Genomic DNA, 17,795 nt, shown 5'->3' on the forward strand with positions numbered 1-17,795 from the left:
AGGCTTTCCCTCCAGAGAAGCCCCCAGACCCACAGCTGCCACGTGCTGGTGCCCAGTACTACTTCAGTCTTTCACACTAGTTTTAGCACGTTGATTGTGATGCCTACAGAAATTTTGTTATCTAGAATGTTCGGTGAGCCACCCCCTCACAGGGGAACGTGGAAGTGGTTGACATGTACTGAAGGTCTGTGTGCCATGTGTCTTACTGGAATTAGTTATGTGTTCTCAGCTCTGAGAGTTAACACTTCTACTTCCACTTGATAAAGGAAGAAACTAAAGCTCAAAAAGGGTTAAGTGGCTTGTCCAAGCCGTGCAACAAGTTACAAGAGGGAAAATCTGAATCCTGGTCTTCCTGGTCTCAAAGCTTCTACTGCTTGTCTGTCTGTTCCCAGTCTAAACGGGCCATTAACGGGAGGGTGCCTGAAAGCACTTGACGTTTAAAGGGCGGCACAGAGTACTTAACTCAGATAAGCTAATGCTCATGAGGGAAGGCAGAGATAAAGAAAAGAGATCTTGTTGTAGATTGATTCTGAGCAGAGATTGACAGAGGATGACCACTGAGCACCTAAGAAGACCGCCTTTGGGGGCCCCTGTGACGGAGGGCTGCCAGTGGAGAGCATAAGTGGACCCCGACCCCTTCCTGAGAAAGCGGCCAGAAGCCCACTCGTGAAGCCTGCTCACTGGCTGTCCCTCTCCTCTTTGGTGATGGGCTGGGTACCAGCCTCAGCCTGTACTTTGGTTAGAACCACTGCAGAAGGCACAGATTTCCAGTGCTTGTGGAAGGGAGAGGGAGGGCAGGGATGTTAGTGGGAAGCTGAAAATGCATCTGTCAAACCTACATCGTCATGGTTGAGAAACCCTGTCACCAACTCACAGTTTTCCTGCCCCAACCTGCTTGTACCCTGGTCTTCCCACCCACTGAGTATGCCCGCATGGCTAAGTCTTAGGAGGCTGTGGGCGCAGGGGTCACAGAGCACTCCGGAGGTCCTTGGAGAAGTGACAGCACGGATGGAGGAAGCATGCTGCAGGATTAGGTTTTGTCGCGTGCTTTCACAGGAAACGGTTCACTGAAGGAGGACTTCTAGCAGCTTAAACAAACTATTCCAAATACTGTTTCCAAATACTGAAAAGCTCCCAGGAGACAGCAGACTGGCATCCCCCACAGCCTGATGCAGGTCTCAGATACTGTTAGAAGGGGAAAGGGCTCCTCTCTGACCTTCACTTCTATGATCAGACAGTTTTGGAAACATGCTGTCATTTCACAACAGTGTTTAAACAGCCCATAACCGTGTTTGACTTAGTGGCTGCAGAGGCTTGAATCTTGTGTTTACCTTGATAGACCTTCCTTCCCATGTACACTTCTCTGCTTGAATTGTTTAGATTTGTTTTCCTGTTGTTAAGACAGTATTGGATACACCTACTACTTTTCTCAACCAGTTCTCTTGCTGGCTAAGATCCTCTTGAATTCCAGCACCAACTCTCAAGAGCCTTTGTAACATGTTATGTCCCTGTTTGACAGCGTCTTGAAGAACCTGAGCAGAGTCACTGCACGTGTTCGGTTGCACGTGGGCTTAGAGGTCACACCGTGAACTACACTTGGTTTTCTTCCCGGTGGGTTCTGATGCAGCTGCTCATGAGCACGGCCCACTCTGGCCTGGGCTGTGTTTAAGTTCCTTTTCCAAGGGGGTGTGATCGTTAGCTTAGAGGTTTCAGTAAGCGGTCACTTGACAGGACAGCCTTCCCCGCGTCACACTCCTCAGTCGCTCCGTCTCTCGCTGGGTGAACTGTGCGTGTTCGAGGGTCAGGCCTCCCAGGAGCCGGGCAGGTGCCGTGTGTGGATGGCTCCAGCGTCATTTCCCTTGAACGGCCAGTTTTCAGGAACAAAGACCTCTACGACCTGGGCTTCCGCTCCCATGATGTGGTGTAAGGTGCGTTCCGGCTCTAAAGTTAGACCACATAGGGGAGAGTGTCACGGGCTCCGGTTCCAGGTAGCCCCGGGTCTGATTCAGAAGCAGCAAGGGAAGGTTGCACTTGCAGACCAGTGCTGCCCTCTGCTGGCCCGCTGCCGCAGCGGGAGGCTCCAGAACCAACTTTGAAAAAAACCTCCTCACATCTTATGTGCAGGCTGCTTTCATGCCTGTCTTCCGTGATTGGAGGTATAAGGTCAAGACCATGTTTTATTTCGTAAGACACCTTGCTGGGCAAGCCTTGATGAGCTGCCAAATGCACGGCCTGGTGTCGGTGGACAGTTTCCTTAGCAGCAGTCACACCAGTGACAGAACTTTCCCAACCTGCATGTCTTAAGCAGGAAAGAGAAAGTGCTGTTTATTTCTCCTTTTAAAAAATTCATCTCTCTCACACTGGGTGGGGTGACAGGAGAAAACAACTGACTTGGCTTCCTCTGTTGCTCTGGGATATTTCCTGAGGGTTTACTCACTGTCATTTAAATTCCAGGTGCTGATCTTCTGCACAGATGCCCCCCGAGGATTGTCTGGGCCTGGAGAATACCTGTCAGCAGGTTGCTTTGACGCCCTATGTAAGTAGAGGCTTGTGCTCGGAAATCAGTCTCAAGGGAGCTTCGTTTTATTTTGTTCCTGGATGATTCCTCAGTAAACTTTGTAAAATTGGTCATCTGTGTCTGATCTCTATTCCTTTCCTCTTAAACACTCACCTTCCGATTAACAATCAGAAAAGGTCTCTGTACCATGAGCTCCTGCTGAAAAGCAAGGGTGTGTGGATCCCATATTGGGGTCTCAGACTGGGAAGAGGAGAGGAAGGCAGGAACCAGTGAAGCTCCTCACTGCAGTTAATTCAGTTGGAGACGCCGTTTGTCGATCCGAGGGCATCTCTTCAGGGTTTAGTAGCCGTCGGGCTCCGCTGGGGTTGGCGGCGGCGGAGGGTGAGGGTACCGCGTCCAGCGCAAGGTGTGAACGCAGGGTAGGAGCCGTGGCAGGTCTCTCAGCCACGTCTCTGTTGTAACATGCTGGAGGAAAGCCCATCTATTATTTGTCATCGTAACCGTCGTTTACTGAATGCGTGCATGTGCTGTGTCTAGTTCTACTTGCTTTTTCTTACGTGTCTTATTTAATTCTCCCAGTGACCTTCTGCAGTAGGTCCTGTCATTGCCCTGATTTCCCAGATGAGGAGCCCGAGGCACAGAGTCAAGTAACTTCCCTCAGGTGGTGCGGGGAGCAAGTTCCAGAACTTGACCGTCTGGCTCCAGAAGTCTGCAGTGGACAGTCTCACTGAACTGCCTCTTAGAAACAGGAAGCTCGGGAAGATGAGCTGCTGAGCTCTATTTGGAGGCGGTGTTTTTAGCACTGTCATGATCACCTGCAGGGGCTGTTGCACTGGTCACTACGCTTTTTTGAGCTTCTATAAGATTAGTGGGGAGACCAGGCTTGAGAGAACATGTGACCTGCTTACGGTCACAGCGCAAGTCAGAGTGTGGCTGAAGGTCCAAGTTCCCTCCCTCCTCCTGGGGGCTTGTTAGGGACTCCTGCTGCTGATCAGGACCAGAGCTGGTTTTAAGGGTTTGCTCAACATGCTTCTTGATGAAACCCTGCAGCTCAGAGCCAGTTTTTGTGTTTGGAGTTCTATGTGAAGATTAGCCCTTCCAGTTTCCATAAAGCACCAAGCAGCAAAGAATGATGACTAAGAGCCTGGATGTGGAATTGAGCAAAGCAGGGTTTGATCCTGCTCTTGTCATTCATAAGCTTTGTGACCAAGAGCGAGTTCCCATGCCCTCTCTCAGTTTCTGCTCCTTCATCTGAGAAACGGAGACAACGCCACCAGCCTTGTTAGGTGGTTGTGAACAAAGAGAAAATGCACACAGAGCATGTAGCACAGTGTCTGGCACTAAGTCTTCCAAAAACAGAAGCTATCGTTAGTTTTCAGAGTACCTTTCCATCCACTTCTCAGTTCATTCTGGCCTTCACCCTGAAAAGGCACTTCAAAGTCCTGCTCCATCTAATAAAACAAAGGGCATTTCTGGAGTGCTTTAAAAATTACAAGTGTTCTGTTTTACTGAATCCCACATGCCCCTAAAAACCACTGCGGTATACGAGTTTGTATTGTCATTCTCTGTATATCGGCATGCTAAGGCTCAGCAAAATTAAATGATTGACCAGATCATTTAATCCCATAACTAGCGAATAGCACAGCCAGGACTTCAACGTACAGCCACAGCTGCAAAACCTGCTCTACTTACTCACCTGCCTCCTGTAAGAAAGTACTCATTAAAGGCATGTACGTTAACAGAATGGCTTCCAGCTGGTAGTATGCAGCACCGTCCAACCAGTAACAGTTGCATCTTCAGTCCGGTGGAAATAATCCTGGTGCCTGTAACATTTTGAAGCTGCCTTCTTAAAGAAGTGTCACAGTCACATGCAGTTGCCTTGTGAAATCCTCAAGCCCCAAGGGACGTTAATCTTAGTCCAGTTTTCTCCTGCAAGAACGGACTGGCATTTCACTTCAAGAACAGTGTGTTTCCACCGTTCCACTTTTGCCACACAGGAGTTACAGGTGTGGTTTATACTGATCCCCGTCTCAGGCTCTACCTTTCCTATCAGATTTGGAAGGAAAAAAAAAAATACAAAGACGGGCAACTTGCTCAGAAACGGCAGAAAGCATGGCAGCGCAGGCTGGATTTTGAAATGGAAACACATTCTTGTGGCTTGCGGGCTCAGAGACACTAAGGAAGGATTTTGTTCTCAAAGGTGATTGTTTTAATGCTGGAGATGGAGAGTTTAACAGTTTTAAGTGTGTGTTCTGTGTGTAAGGAAGAGTTGTTAAAAAATAGCATTCCTTTCAAATGACACCATACCTTAAAATTATCAGTAGTTAAAAATAGAAACGCCCTGACTTACAGAAATTGAGCCCTGCCCTACCGTGGCCTGGAAAGACAGAACAATCAAGTCGATTGCTGGGGACTCTGGAGGATATGGAGGAGTAGAATCATGCTCATGTACACTGAGTAAACTCTGCTTGTGGTTGAATGTCGCTGAGAAAGAGACTCAGCAAAGTCAGCAGATACCATCTGCTGTCGTCCGTCCTGGAAGGAGAACGAACATGCCCCTGTTAACTAATCAGCTGCTTTTTCCCACCCCCCACTCGGCAACAGTGCAGTTTTTCCCCACGTTAATTTGATAGCCCGTCTCCCCACGCAGACCTCTTTTTCAGGAAACTGGCCTCTTGCTTTAGAAGACTGTATACAAACAGAGGCCCAGACTCAAGATCTGTATCTCTGTGTTTTGTTGAAGTCATTTAACAGTCACCAACTGTGGACCTCAGTTTACAACCTCAAGGGCGTACAAACTTCGGGGAAGTATATTAGTGACCGAGCCCTAATACCGAGTATTTTGCTTGATACTCTTTGTCTGCTAAAAATGCCTTCTCACGTGAAGAGACATAGATGGGAAGGAAAATACCTACCTTCGTTCTTCTGCTGAAGTTTTTGAAAAGCATCCTTAAAGGATAATGCGCAAAACTTACCGTATCTATTCATTTCTGCTAGAGCGGAACACAACAGTGTGGTTGTGTACATAGTTCGTGTATGTGCGTGTGACATATACTTCATGTATGCGGTACATGTATCTTATCAGACATAAGTAAAAGGAAGAAATTCATTCTTCAGGGAAAAATTTTCCCCATAACTGAGGTGTCAATCATTTGAAAATAAAACTTCTCAGTGGCAGCAGGCAAAAGCTGTGACTAGTCATTCGTAAAAGAAACAAGCAGACCTTTTTGTTCTGGATTTTAGACTTTGTAACTGATGGGAATAATCTGGCTGCATCTTGCAAACTTCAGAGACTGATGTTGTCAGTTACAGCAGCATATCCAGAAGGATGCAGTGGGCCCCTAAATTAATCACAAATTTAGTGAAAGAGGTATCTGAGAGTGCCCGTGATTTCTTGTGTCTCTGCACTTTTTCAGGTTTAAATGCTTGACTTTACTACCCGGTGGAGATATTTTACTGCCTGTCACTTGACAAAGTGTGTGTATTTCTTTGCAGTTAGTAAACTGCTGCATCTTTGAGGAATTGATTGCCACGCATCTCGGCATCCCATAGCGTTCTAGTCCTTTATTCACAAAGAAGGATGAGCTAGCCTAGTGCGGTAGGCACGTGCAGCGGTGCTTTTCCACTGTGAAGGATGTGTCTGCGCGGGGATCTCCTGATGAAGGGATAAGTGGCCGAGCCCATCAGGAGTAAGAACATGAATTAGACCTGAGCTGAGCACCCTGCCCCTCCCGGTTTATGAGCGTCCTGTGAGCCCACTGGAAATCGTCAACCACAGGCCCGTTGTAATTGGATGTTCTTCCCACACTCATTTCGAGATTGTAAACGAGAGCGACATCGGAGGGAAGTCAAAAGGAGGCATGAAGTCTCTTAATTTATGTAAGCAAAGAGAACAGACTGAGTTAATGGCACAGCCAGGATTAGAGTCCCTTCTCAAAAGGTGATGCTGTCATGATAAAACCAAAAGAAGGTGAGGGGGTATTTTAGGTTAAAAGAAACCAAAGAGTCTTAGTGAGTGAACATTGATGGGATCTGGGTTCGAAAACAATTTCCAAACTACAAGGACATTTTTTTTTTTTTGGAGAGGGTGGGAAAAGTTGGATATAGGGTAGATGTTAGATGATACTAAGAAATTGTTCGTTGTCTTAGGTATGAGTGAGATACTGTGATTACATAGAAGAATGGCCTCATTTTTTAAGACCTGCTCAAGAAGTTAGGAGCGCAGTGTCAGGATGGTTGTGGATTTACTTTCAGACCGTTCAGCAAAAAATAGACATACCTTACATGGAGAGAACATCACTGAAGTGAAAGTGGCAAAAATGCACAGCTGTTGAATTTAGGTGGGATAAATTTTGGAATTCATAAGTCACTCAGACTTAATGTGTGTCTGAAATCTTTCGTAACAGTTTACAAAACAGGATGCACATCTCTTTAGTTAGGTGTCCTGGATACAGTAAGTGCCCTCCTGGATCCCTGGAGCCCTAAAGGGACTGGCAGCAGGCTTCCTAATAAAAGGACACCAAGAACCATAATGGGAAGGAGAAAAGAACTGCAAAAATAATCCACGGAGACCTGGGAGTACAGGGCCTCACCTTTGCAGTGGAAGCAGGAGAGTCTTAGGTGAAGCCAACAGAACTCCTCAAGTCACAGGTGCAGTCTGAGGAATTCCACTCTGGAAAAAACATTAGGGTCTCATTAGCACCAATATATTACCCTGCTTCTGAGCAATTCCACTGTCCTCCTTAGACCCCTGGATCATAGTCATCCTTTGAATCAAAGTTATTTTCAAATGAAAGCACTGGGTTGAGGGAAGTGCTTTCCTGAACTGCCCCCAGGGCGCCTGCTTAGGCTGTGCCGCTTGCACGTGTGTGGTAAGGTTCTTTGGCACCACTTTGAGCTACCCTGCTCCTGGGCACTGTGACCCCTGGATCAGCTCTGGCCTCTTTACCCAAGTACAGGACTTCCCTTGACCTCCCACCAGGAGGGAAGGGGTCGACGTGCGCTGGTTGCCTCTAAGTGATGAAACTGGACCTTTATCTGGGCAGCTCAAGGACAGAGTCACAGGCACCCCCTGCCCCGGACACCAGATTCGGCGATAGCAGTGTGTGCATGTATGAGATTTGCTAAAGCTGTTTCAACCACAAAGTGAATATCTCCCAAACAGGGTTCCAACTTTTTCCTTTCTAGGTTGTCTGGAGTTTGTTTTAAGAAAACAGTTCTGAAGAAAAAACCGATCATGAAGCTTCTTCAGGAAGCTGGTTTCATATGGTGGTTTAGATTTAAATAGTGATTGTCTAGCACCATTTGAAATCAGTGTTCTTGGGGGAGCCCAGCTGCGCTACCAGCGGCAAAAGGAACGAACGGGTCGAGCCCTGAAGAACCTGAAAGCAGAGACCAGACGGTGAGGAAGGCCTGCGGCTGGTCCGCTCCCCGCCCTGCCAGCAGTGAGCGCTGGAGTCACCGCAGCAGGTTAACGATGGGGGTGTCTCATGACTACAACTTGACACTCCTACCTTCTGCGGCACTTTTCCTGTAATATCAACTCCATCGTGCGTGGGTTAAAGGGCCCAGCGTACTGCGGATTTATTCATCTTTGGGCCCTTCCCAACCCTCATATCCTCCTGTGACCCCTTAGAGGATGACTGATTTCTTTTGGTGTTCAGAGTCAATATAAATTTCTAGCACCATCTGAAATCGGTTATAATGATGGGGGAAGAGCACCGTGCAGCCGAGTAACGAGAGGAAATATACTGGTGACCTCTGAGGCCATGGATGAGAAACAAGAGAACAGAAACACCCAGGTGGTTTTTCTTCTTTCAGTTTTGGAGTTTCCTTGCCCTGAATTACGTGTGTTTTAATGTTAATGAGTGGTTAACTATTAGCGTATTGCTAACGGCTGTATTTTAGAGGAATTCCACAGAACCAGTGGGGATGTTTGGGTTGATGCTGGGTACCTAGGCAAAGTGGGTAAAGTCAACACCTCGGTCATTTGCGGGGCGCCGCAGGGGGTAAGTTCTGCTGGCTGCTCGAGACTGGTGTGACCTCGCCTTCCAACACGCTTCTGCCTCGGAGGAGTGGAGCTCATTCCATTCAACCAGGTCACTTTCTTAAAGGCTCAAGTGGGCTAGAAGTTTAATCCAACAAGACACATGAGGGAAAATGGCACAGATAACTAGGTTTCTGTGTCTAGGACAAGACCAAGTTAATACTTACAGTCAATTTAGAAAGCAAGGTGAAGAAAGCTCCAGGTTGCACTTGAACTAAGTTTCCTAAATTTTACCTCCTTGCTATGGAAGGGAAATTGTGAGACTGAGAGCAAGACTGGGCTTCCCAGGTCCAAGCAGGGGGGCGAAGAGGCTCAAGGATGAGCTGTCTCAGCCACTCCTGCTCTGGGGGTCCCCTGCTGCTGGTTTAGCCAGGGGGCAGCCTGCCGCCCCGCCTGCTGTCTCCATGTGCCGTTCTGGAGATGGACGGGCCCCTGCTGGAACTCCATGCCTTAACCCTCCGTTTTCTCTCTGGGCCGGAGACACTGCATGGCCTGACCATCAGGTGACACCTTACCTGCTTCACAAAGGTCAGACCGCCACCTCCTTCCCTTCCCCACCCACTGTACCTTTCTGCCCTCCCGCTGCCCGTTTGTCCAGGAAAGTCCTTGCACCTCAGGGCTAAGACTTGGAATTTGTAGCCAAAACTTTTTGCCACTCAAATCAGGTGAGACCTTCATGTCATCTTTTTCCGTCCTGTGGCTATTTTTTCCCCAGAACTCTGTCTTTTGCTTTCTTACCTGCTCTGCTTTCCCTGAATGATCTTACTTATTACTCCTCTGGTTCCAGATACACCAGCCACGTGATCATTTCCCCTGAACCAGAGCTCTTGCCACCAATATTTTTCAGAACTCCTTGTTTCCAAATTTCCGGATGTTTTCCGTATGAAGTGTCTGCCCAGTGGAGAGGCCCACGTGGCAAGAAACTGATGTTTTTCAGACAGCAGCCCGTGAGGACCCTGCCAAGAGCCACGTGAGTGAACTTGGAGATGAATCCTCCCGCATAACTGCAGGTGCAGGAGCTCCAGCCACTCCAGCCAAAACCTTGGCTGCAGCCTGCCTGTGAGGGACCCTGAGCCAGAGGACCCCGTTCTTCTGACCCAGAAATCGTGACACGACACAAGTCCGTGGCTTTAGGCCACGGCGTTGTGGGGTTGTTTCTTACGCAGCAGTGGACAGCCATGCAGCTCATAGTACACATACCTAGACTCAAACTTTCTGTTTACAGGACCTAACTTTTTAGATAAACTTTTTGTTGCAAGAATTTTAGATTTGAAGAAAAGGTACAAAGAGGACAAAAAAGCTTCATCCAGTTTCTGCTGTTACATTGTATATAACCACGGTACAATGTCAATACGAAGAAACCAACGTCAGTGTCTTACTGTTAGCTAAATTTCAGGCTTGCTTCACACACCTCTCGTTTTTCCACTACACTAATGTCCTTTTTCTATTCCAGGATGGTTGTCAGATTTTTAATAGCCTCATAGATACCACACTCCATAACTCTTGTGTTTTTGTGTTTGTGTATGTGGGTTTGTGTGCAGAGAAAGAGAGATAAAATACATATATGTTTGGTAAAATTTGGGAGATCTACCCATTGGTAATAAAGGAATACTAGTGAAGTCTTTAATTAGGGGTCTTTTTTATAAGTATTTGGAAAAATAACTATTACATTAACTTAACTGAAACCTTCTACTATGTGAGGTTACTGAGGGGCAGGTGGGACTGGGTCCAAATAAAGGATAAGACCCTAACAAGTCACAAATACTTTTAAGAAGTCAAATATACCTCACTAAAAAGCAACTGTGTTTTAATAAGCTAAAACCTTTAAAATTTTCATTTATTAATAAGAGTATTGAATATTAGGAGATTCACAGATGGTTACTTTGCATTATGAAGTTGATATAAATCAATTTTAATTAGTATAATATGCAAGTACTTAATTTCCTTCCAACTATTTAAATGGAAACTATTCAACTAAGACTACTAATGTGCATTTTTCTGAATTCCCACACAGTGTGATCCTGGCAAGTCGCTTGATCTTTCTGGGTTTTTCTTTTGATGAATTTATATTAACTAGAATTTTACAACAAAGTAATCGTGTACTACAACCACTTAACAGTTGTAAACATTTTGCAAACAAAACTCCGTGTAAAAGTTTAACAAAACTAACTATTCTCTAATGGTTTAGACATTAGCTGCATTATTTTGCAGCATAGTTCCAAGTGATCCTTAAAGAGCACTCCATATAAAAGTAAAACTTTAAGGGAAGAATGAGTGATGTTGCTTAAGTAAGAAAGGACGTCCCATTTCTACAAACACTCTCCCACTTGAATGTTTTTAACTAGGGTGTATAAATGAGGAAACCAGGTGGCTTGGGAGAAAAGAAGCTTTGGCTAGATCCTAAAAAGCCATTAAGTGAGATAGGGTTTTTTTAATTTTCTTGGTAACCTACCAAAAAGCCCAAATAAACAAACCATTAAAAAAAAACAAAGAAATTTGAATTCTGAAAATAAGGTACACATGAGACCCCCAAGTCTTAGTGGCTGAGGTTTGCTTCTTGGCTTGACTCCGAGGGGTCAAGTTCTTCTTTGTGGCCAGAAGGACTTACCTGATTTTCAGTAATTGACTCCTGAAAAAAAAAAAAACAGACAATAGGAGATGCTGCAGAAGGAGGGGGTGCCAAGAAGAGAGAAATGAAATATGATTGGGGAGAAAGGAGCAAAACACAGTGTCACCTCGTTTACAAGCCGTCACTTCCCAGAACTCTGAATTCATTAAATTTTCTGCACCTCTTTGCTTTGAAAGTGTCAAATGACAGGAAAGCAAGCTGTTAAGTTTACTGCAGAAGTGCATGCATAAACATTTCTAATATTATATTTTGAGGTTAGTACATAATTCATTCCTGTCTGTTGTGCCTAAAATATAATCTTGGCTATTCAGAATGATGACTGATCCTCAGAAACTGTGGAAAATGTAAACCATCGACGGCTTCCATTTTATCATCATCCTGTGCTTACTGAAGCCAGAAGAATGTGTAAATATGCTGTGCAGGCTTTGTAAACAACTCCCACTTAGCCAAAATAGAATAAAATCTCTATACCCTATAGAATCTAGTATTCTTTAAATTTCATTATTGAGGGAAAAGTCACGTAACATAAAATTCACCATTTTAACCACTATACAGTGTACGATTCAGTGGGTTTTGGTACATTCATGATGTTCTGCAACCATCACCACTAATTCCAGAACATCTCCATCACCCCCAAAAGACACTCCCTAGCCGTTAAGTGGATACTGCTCAGTCCCACCTCCACCTCACACCTGGCAGCCACCGAGCCGCCTTCTGTGGACTTGCCTGTTCTGGACATTGATTCAGATGGATTTGCACAGTGCGTGCCGGCTCCATTCACTTGGAGTAACGTTGTCAAGGTGCATTCCTGTCGCACTTCACTCCTTTTCTGGCTGAATCATACTCCACTGTATGGGGGGGACCACGTTTTGTTTATTTGCCCTCAGTTTGATGGGCATTTGGCTCGTCGTTCTTCACATGTGCATTTTTATTTCTGTCACTGGCGCGCCACGTGTCCGCAGACTGTCACGTCAGACGGTGCCGGTCCTGCAATAACAAAGGGCCTCCTCCGCCTCCCCACAAGCAGCCACTTTCAGCCCATTTGTTTCTTCTGATCATTTTCCTCCATTTAAACAGCCCAGCCTGTTTCTTCTGATTTTTTCCCCTCCATTTCAAATGCTCAGATTGCTCTCTCTTCATTTGGCTTTTTTTTTTTTTTTAACTTCTTCTATTGTGGGAGTTGAGGATTTAGGCCTAATACCTCCAAGTAGGTACATTCTCCTCCATTTACCTTTACAGTTTAGTTTGAGCAAGATTTTTGGTTAAATCAAGAATTACTGTTGATAATTATATCCTGTTGACAGCATAGCCACATAGTTTTACGTGTCCTTTCAAAATTTAATTCTGAAATTAGTAATTCCATGATTTTAATTGGCTTAATTCTCTACATCTTTAGTTATTTCCCAGTCTTTACTGTAGAACCGTAAGACCATCTCAGCATTTTCAGAGCCAGCACAGAATTGCTCAGTTGCATTCTTTTTTGGAGCTGTGTGTCCTCCTGTGGTGATCCGGGCTGGCTGCCCTCTGGGCGTGGTTCCCAGCCGTCATCCCAGGACTTAACTGCATTCTCGTCCTGGAAATTCCCTTGCCTCTCTCCTGGGTTGGAGTCCCTACCCTGGATCCTGGCATGTTTCTTGCTTTACTTTTAACTCTCATCCTCTCCCCTCTTTTTTCTTTTCTTTCTTTCTTTCTTTCTTTTTCTTTTTTTTTTTTTGTGCACATTCTTCAGTGGTTTCCTAAGAAAGGATGACCAAGAGGTAATTTTTTGAGGCTTTTCATTTCACTCTTACATTTTATTAATTTGACTGGAATTCCTGATCGGAAAAAATTCCCTTCAGACATTTATTTTCTAGCTCCCAGTGTTGCTGAGTTGTCTGATACAATGTGGATTTCTGGCCCCTTTTCTCTGGAAGTTTTTAGGAGATTCTGTTTATTCCTTGTGTTGTTTAAATTCCATAATTATGTGTGTGACACAGGTTTTGTACATTTATTTGGCCAGGCATCTAATGTCCCTTTCATTCATTCTGGAGGTTTATTCCTTCAACTCTCAACACAGCTCTTTATTTCTTTATTTGCACTATTCTGTCTTTCTGCAATTGTTATCTTTCCCATATTGGATCTCCTGGACCAACCCTGTATTTTTCTAATTTTTTTCCTTTTCAGTTTTCTGGTTTTTTGATCTTGTTCTACTTTCTGGGAAAATTCCCACCTGTGTTTTCAAAACTTAACACTGAATTCTTACTTCTGCTAATAATGTGTTTAATATCTGGGAGTTTTTGTCTTTATTTTTTCTGCCTTTGTTCCTGTTTTGAGGATTCACCAATGTTTCTGAAGATATTAAATAGGCTTTTCCCTCTTAAAAGTTTTCCACGCCTTGCGTTGATGCCGTTTATTCCAGGTTCTTTGTGTTTTAGTTTTTGGTTTTGTCTTTCGTGGTAGAGGTTTGTTCGGGTGTCTTGTGATTCTTGGCTATCCATTCATATTGAGGGCTGGGGGGCCTTAAAACTGTCAGAAGCTCTCTCTGCACTGGCAGGACTCAGCAGCTGGTGGGCTCATCTTAGGGTGTGTGATAGCCGAGTAATAACCTTCAAAAATGTCCACATCCTAATTGCCAGACTCGGTGGGAATGCAAAAGGGATTCTGCAGATGAGATTCAGGTTAAGGCTGTTGGGACAGAGAGAGTAGCCTGCATTACCCAGGTGGGAGCAATCTCATCACGTAAGTCTTTAAAAGCAGAGAACGTTCCCCAGGTGTGGTCAGAGGGTGACGTGAGTATGGAGGAGAGGTCAGGGAAGGGCAGCGTTGCCGGCTTTCACGATGGAGGAAGAGGGCCCTGAGCCAAGGAATGTAGTTGGCCTCTAGAAGCTGGAAAAGGCAAGGAAACAGAATCGCCCCTGGAGCTTCCAGAAGGGAACGCAGCACTGCTGACACTGATTTTACCCCAGCGAGACCTGTATCCGACTTCTGGCCTCCAGAATGGTAAAATAATGCATTTGTGTTGTTTTAAGCCACTACGTTAGTAATAATCTGTACCCAGCAGCAATAGAAAACGAAATCAGGGTGATTTGAAGGAGATTCAGCTGCTTCATTGAGGACTCCTGGTGTCATTATTTGTGAAGTTTTGTTTTTCGTTTTCTCTCATGGTCTGGTCAGTTTTCTCAGAGAGAAGTCCTTCAGCCTCCTGCTGGGGGTCATTTCAGGCTCATGCAAACAGTGCAGGTATCACTGGAATAAGGGAAGTGTAGGCACTGAGGCCTTCACACGTGTAGGGGGAGGTTGCTGGGGAAGTGAAGGTCTTGAAAGTTACAGCCAGAGACTTGGTGACATTATCACTAAAGACTTGAGCCTGCAGCATGGGAGCCAGAGAAGCTGGAGGTCCCCGGAGAATCCAAGAAGCCACAGCATCTATCCACCAAAAGGTGACTTTCAAGTGGGAGCTTGTGGGGAGAGATCCATGAACCCGCTGCATCTGACTGTCGGAATAACGGCGTTCACGTCTCCCAGGCACCCAGACCTTGCGCCCGTCCCTGTCACTGGCGGACCAGACTGGAATCACGGGTTCTGGGGAGCGTGGTTCCCAGCCTTGGACGGACGGGCCTGGTGGCGGCCGTGAGCTGGCTGACGGCAGACAGTCCAGCACGGGGTGGGTGTTATAATCCTGGCTGCCAGGTTCTGGAAGCTGAACTGCGGAAAGCGGCTGGAAGCGGCGCGGTGAGGAAAGCTCCCTGTTCGCAGCGTGGACTTAAATCTCACCCTCTTTGTGGTGAGGCAGCTGAGCCTCCCTCGGCTGTGCCTGATACCCCTCAGTCCAGAGCTGCTCTGGTGCAAGCTCTTCAGAGAGTGGAGTTTGTGCTGGGGAGGACAGGGGAGGAGACCGGAGTTTAACTGGGCCCTTATCCAGACTTCACTTTCTTTTTTTTTAGAAGACTAATGAAAGCTGTGGCCTCTCTCTCTTAAAAAAAGTACACACACACAAAACTGAGGATATTTTAGAAGGTTCACAGGCCCCTGAAGGCCTTCCAAGAACCCTCCGAGGATATGAACCCCCAAGTTCAGAACCCCTGGCTTGGGTCATCTCTGAGGTCTCTTTTAGATCCAACATTCTGATTTTCAAAGCTGTAAGACTGCAATGTAGTGTATTTCAAAGATGACATTTCAAGCTAGCCTTTTAAAGAGTTAATGAAATAGTTTTCAATGTACTATTTATCGGGAAACCAAAAACTTCAGAGTCCAAGAATTAGTCTGAATTCAGTTCAGAGAGGTCAAGGAGCTTAGAGACTTAAGTGGCTTGTGGGCTTCTCGGTGGTGAATCAGCCTGGCTAGTGGAAGGAGTGAGCAGAGAACAAAGAAACCGTCTCTCATTTGTTCATCGTGAAAAATGCCATGGGATCATGGGGAGAAATCTAAGGAGAGGCTTGGCCGGCACGCATCTGGTGGAGGCCAGTTTCCATCAGTGGCCTCCCTGACGGTGCGCTCCTATGGCACATGAATAATATGAATAATGATGTCAAGAAAACAAGCTGAACAGACTTGTAGACTACAGACCACAGGTAGAACTACACACGCTGGGTAATAGCATCACTTGGTACCTAAATGACCCCATGTTGGTTTTGGTCTTTATCTGCAGCTCCTTAGGACCTGGAGGGCAGCATAGTTCCTGGGGGTCAGTGCATGTTAATACTCCACGTTTATAAGGAGATGACGACTTGTTGGCAGCTGAAAGTAAGTGGCTGACAAGACAGCTTTTTTTCTGTGTTGCTGAGAAAGATGAGAGGAATGAGGGCATCATTTTTGCCTAGGTCAGGAGGAACTGTTAAGGGAAAGGCCTCTATTCACCGGCCTCCAAAAAACTGGAGCAACGTGGCAGTTACAGTTCCTTATCTCTGGACCTGAAGCGAGCTTAGATCACCCCTGTAATGCTTAATATCCTCATTCGATACTGGGCTGATGTGACCTGGAACCCCAGGTGTACGGCCACAGTAGGATTATCATTGAGTGGATGGATGCCACACCGCTGGAACCTCAGTGCCTTCTTCCTTTGCCTTAGTAATTTTGTTCACCCTCTTCTTTTGCATGCTGTAAGTTTCAGAGATTTGAGTCTTCTGAGTAAAAGTTACGTCTGATTGTTTCATACAGCATATAGTTCGTGGTAGCTCCACTGGCCAGTCATTCCTTTTTTATAAATAAAGACTTTGAAGTGGGTTTTAACAGTATTTACCCCTTTCTACAGAGGTATCAGAAGGGAGAACTGTTCCGTGAGGGCTGGGAGGAGACACTGGCGTCTTCTCTGTTCTGCCACATCTGTGCACACTGACCACCCACGGCTGCAAATTTTGATTTTCCTGAGACTGGAGCTTAGAACTCTATAGAAGTTGTGTTTCAAGTCGACAGAAGGATTTTTTGGCATTTAATTCCCATGACTTGCTTCTAGAGACATTCTGAGCTCCACACCCTTCATTTATTCTCTCTCAAGGCCAAGGAGCAAACTTTAGCCTACCGCTTTGGACCCACCCCGCTTTGAAAAGGCTTGTTCCAGCCAGGTGGCCTTAGTAGCCAGTGGCCAGCCCTGCCCACGGTGTGGGAACAATAGATGACTAGCTTGGCTGGCGCTGCCCTGGTATGTGGGTGTGGTTGGGAAGCTTCAGGCCAAACTGTGCAGACTTGCTATCTCAGGATTAGCACTTTCTAAAGCCAGAGAAGAGATGAATGGCGATAGGCACATAATTCTTCCTTCTGGGAGGCGAAGGGGTCCGTAGGTGGACAGGGAGCTTAGCTGGTTCATCAGAAGTCATAAGAGGAGGTCGGAGTGGAGGAGAAAGGTGGTGGAGCCTCTACAGCTTTGACAAATCCTGCCTCCAGGAAAACAAAAATCCGCAAAATGGTGGCGCTGTCCCAGTCAGTACCAACCTTGAACATGTTGGACACCACCCGCCAGGGGTTGGGCAGAGATGCTGCAGGCCTGGCAGAGGTTGAGTAGCCAGCCGTGTGCCAAAGGCTTGATGTGGCAGGAGGTGGCAGGACCGAGGTGCTGCAGTGTGCCAGTTGGGCGCCAGCCTTCTTAGCTGTCAGAACTGGTCTTGGAAATAAGCACAACCTTTGGGCATACTTTTGTCAGAGGCATTTTCACTCTGTGAAAACAGCTGCCCCTCCCTGCAGGCTTCCTTCCTGTGACTGAACAGCCCAGGGGAGAAGGTCAAGGGCAGGCAGGAGAACAAGGACAAAGGAATAAGGTGTGGATTGTACAAAGCTGTGTTCTATTCTTGGCTCATTTACTGGCTTCCTGCGTATGCAAAACAAACCAAAAAATAGAGTTGGGTGGGGAAGAGGCTGGGAGAAATGTAAATGAACAGAGCTTCCACAACAAAACAGTGAACAGATACGAGATTCTTGGGGAGACTCTGCCTGTGAATGACTTTGAAATGACCTTGGGAAAGGTCCTGTTTCTACACTGATGGGCTGAAAGAAACCACTAGCCTCATTTTCCCTCTAGAAGATGAGGTCAGTAACAGTACTTTACTGAGATGTCTTGAATGAAAGTGGCAAAAGCCAGAAAGAGAAAAGGAGGGGTTGTGGACGTGCACATTGGCCTCTGTTAGCGGAAG

The 17,795-nt window shown here is 46.1% G+C and overlaps 1 protein-coding gene and 1 long non-coding RNA gene across 6 annotated transcripts in view; one reads left to right on the forward strand and one right to left on the reverse strand.

Moving 5' to 3' along the window:
* The window catches only part of LOC140697334 (uncharacterized), a 225,267-nt gene that overhangs the window by 190,015 nt on the left and 17,457 nt on the right, over positions 1-17,795 (forward strand). For 3 of the 5 annotated variants that reach the window (XR_012074272.1, XR_012074273.1, XM_072964468.1), the window contains one exon: positions 2,455-2,629. Coding sequence is in view for 2 of the 5 variants with exons in the window: in XM_072964468.1 (XP_072820569.1) it covers positions 2,455-2,544 (90 nt within the window). In the remaining 3 variants the exon portion in view is untranslated. Of the gene's footprint in view, positions 1-2,454; positions 2,630-3,097; positions 3,490-17,795 lie in introns of those variants that run through there. The other 2 variants (XM_072964466.1, XR_012074268.1) reach the window with 2 other exon arrangements.
* Positions 3,791-14,679, reverse strand: LOC140697336 (uncharacterized). Its single transcript, XR_012074278.1, has 4 exons — positions 11,920-14,679; positions 11,173-11,193; positions 7,111-7,190; positions 3,791-5,053 (listed from the first exon to the last, which is right to left on the reverse strand). It is a non-coding gene; the product is annotated as an uncharacterized lncRNA (long non-coding RNA).

Source organism: Vicugna pacos, chromosome 7 (genome assembly GCF_048564905.1).
Source record: "Vicugna pacos chromosome 7, VicPac4, whole genome shotgun sequence".
NCBI lineage: Eukaryota > Metazoa > Chordata > Mammalia > Artiodactyla > Camelidae > Vicugna > Vicugna pacos.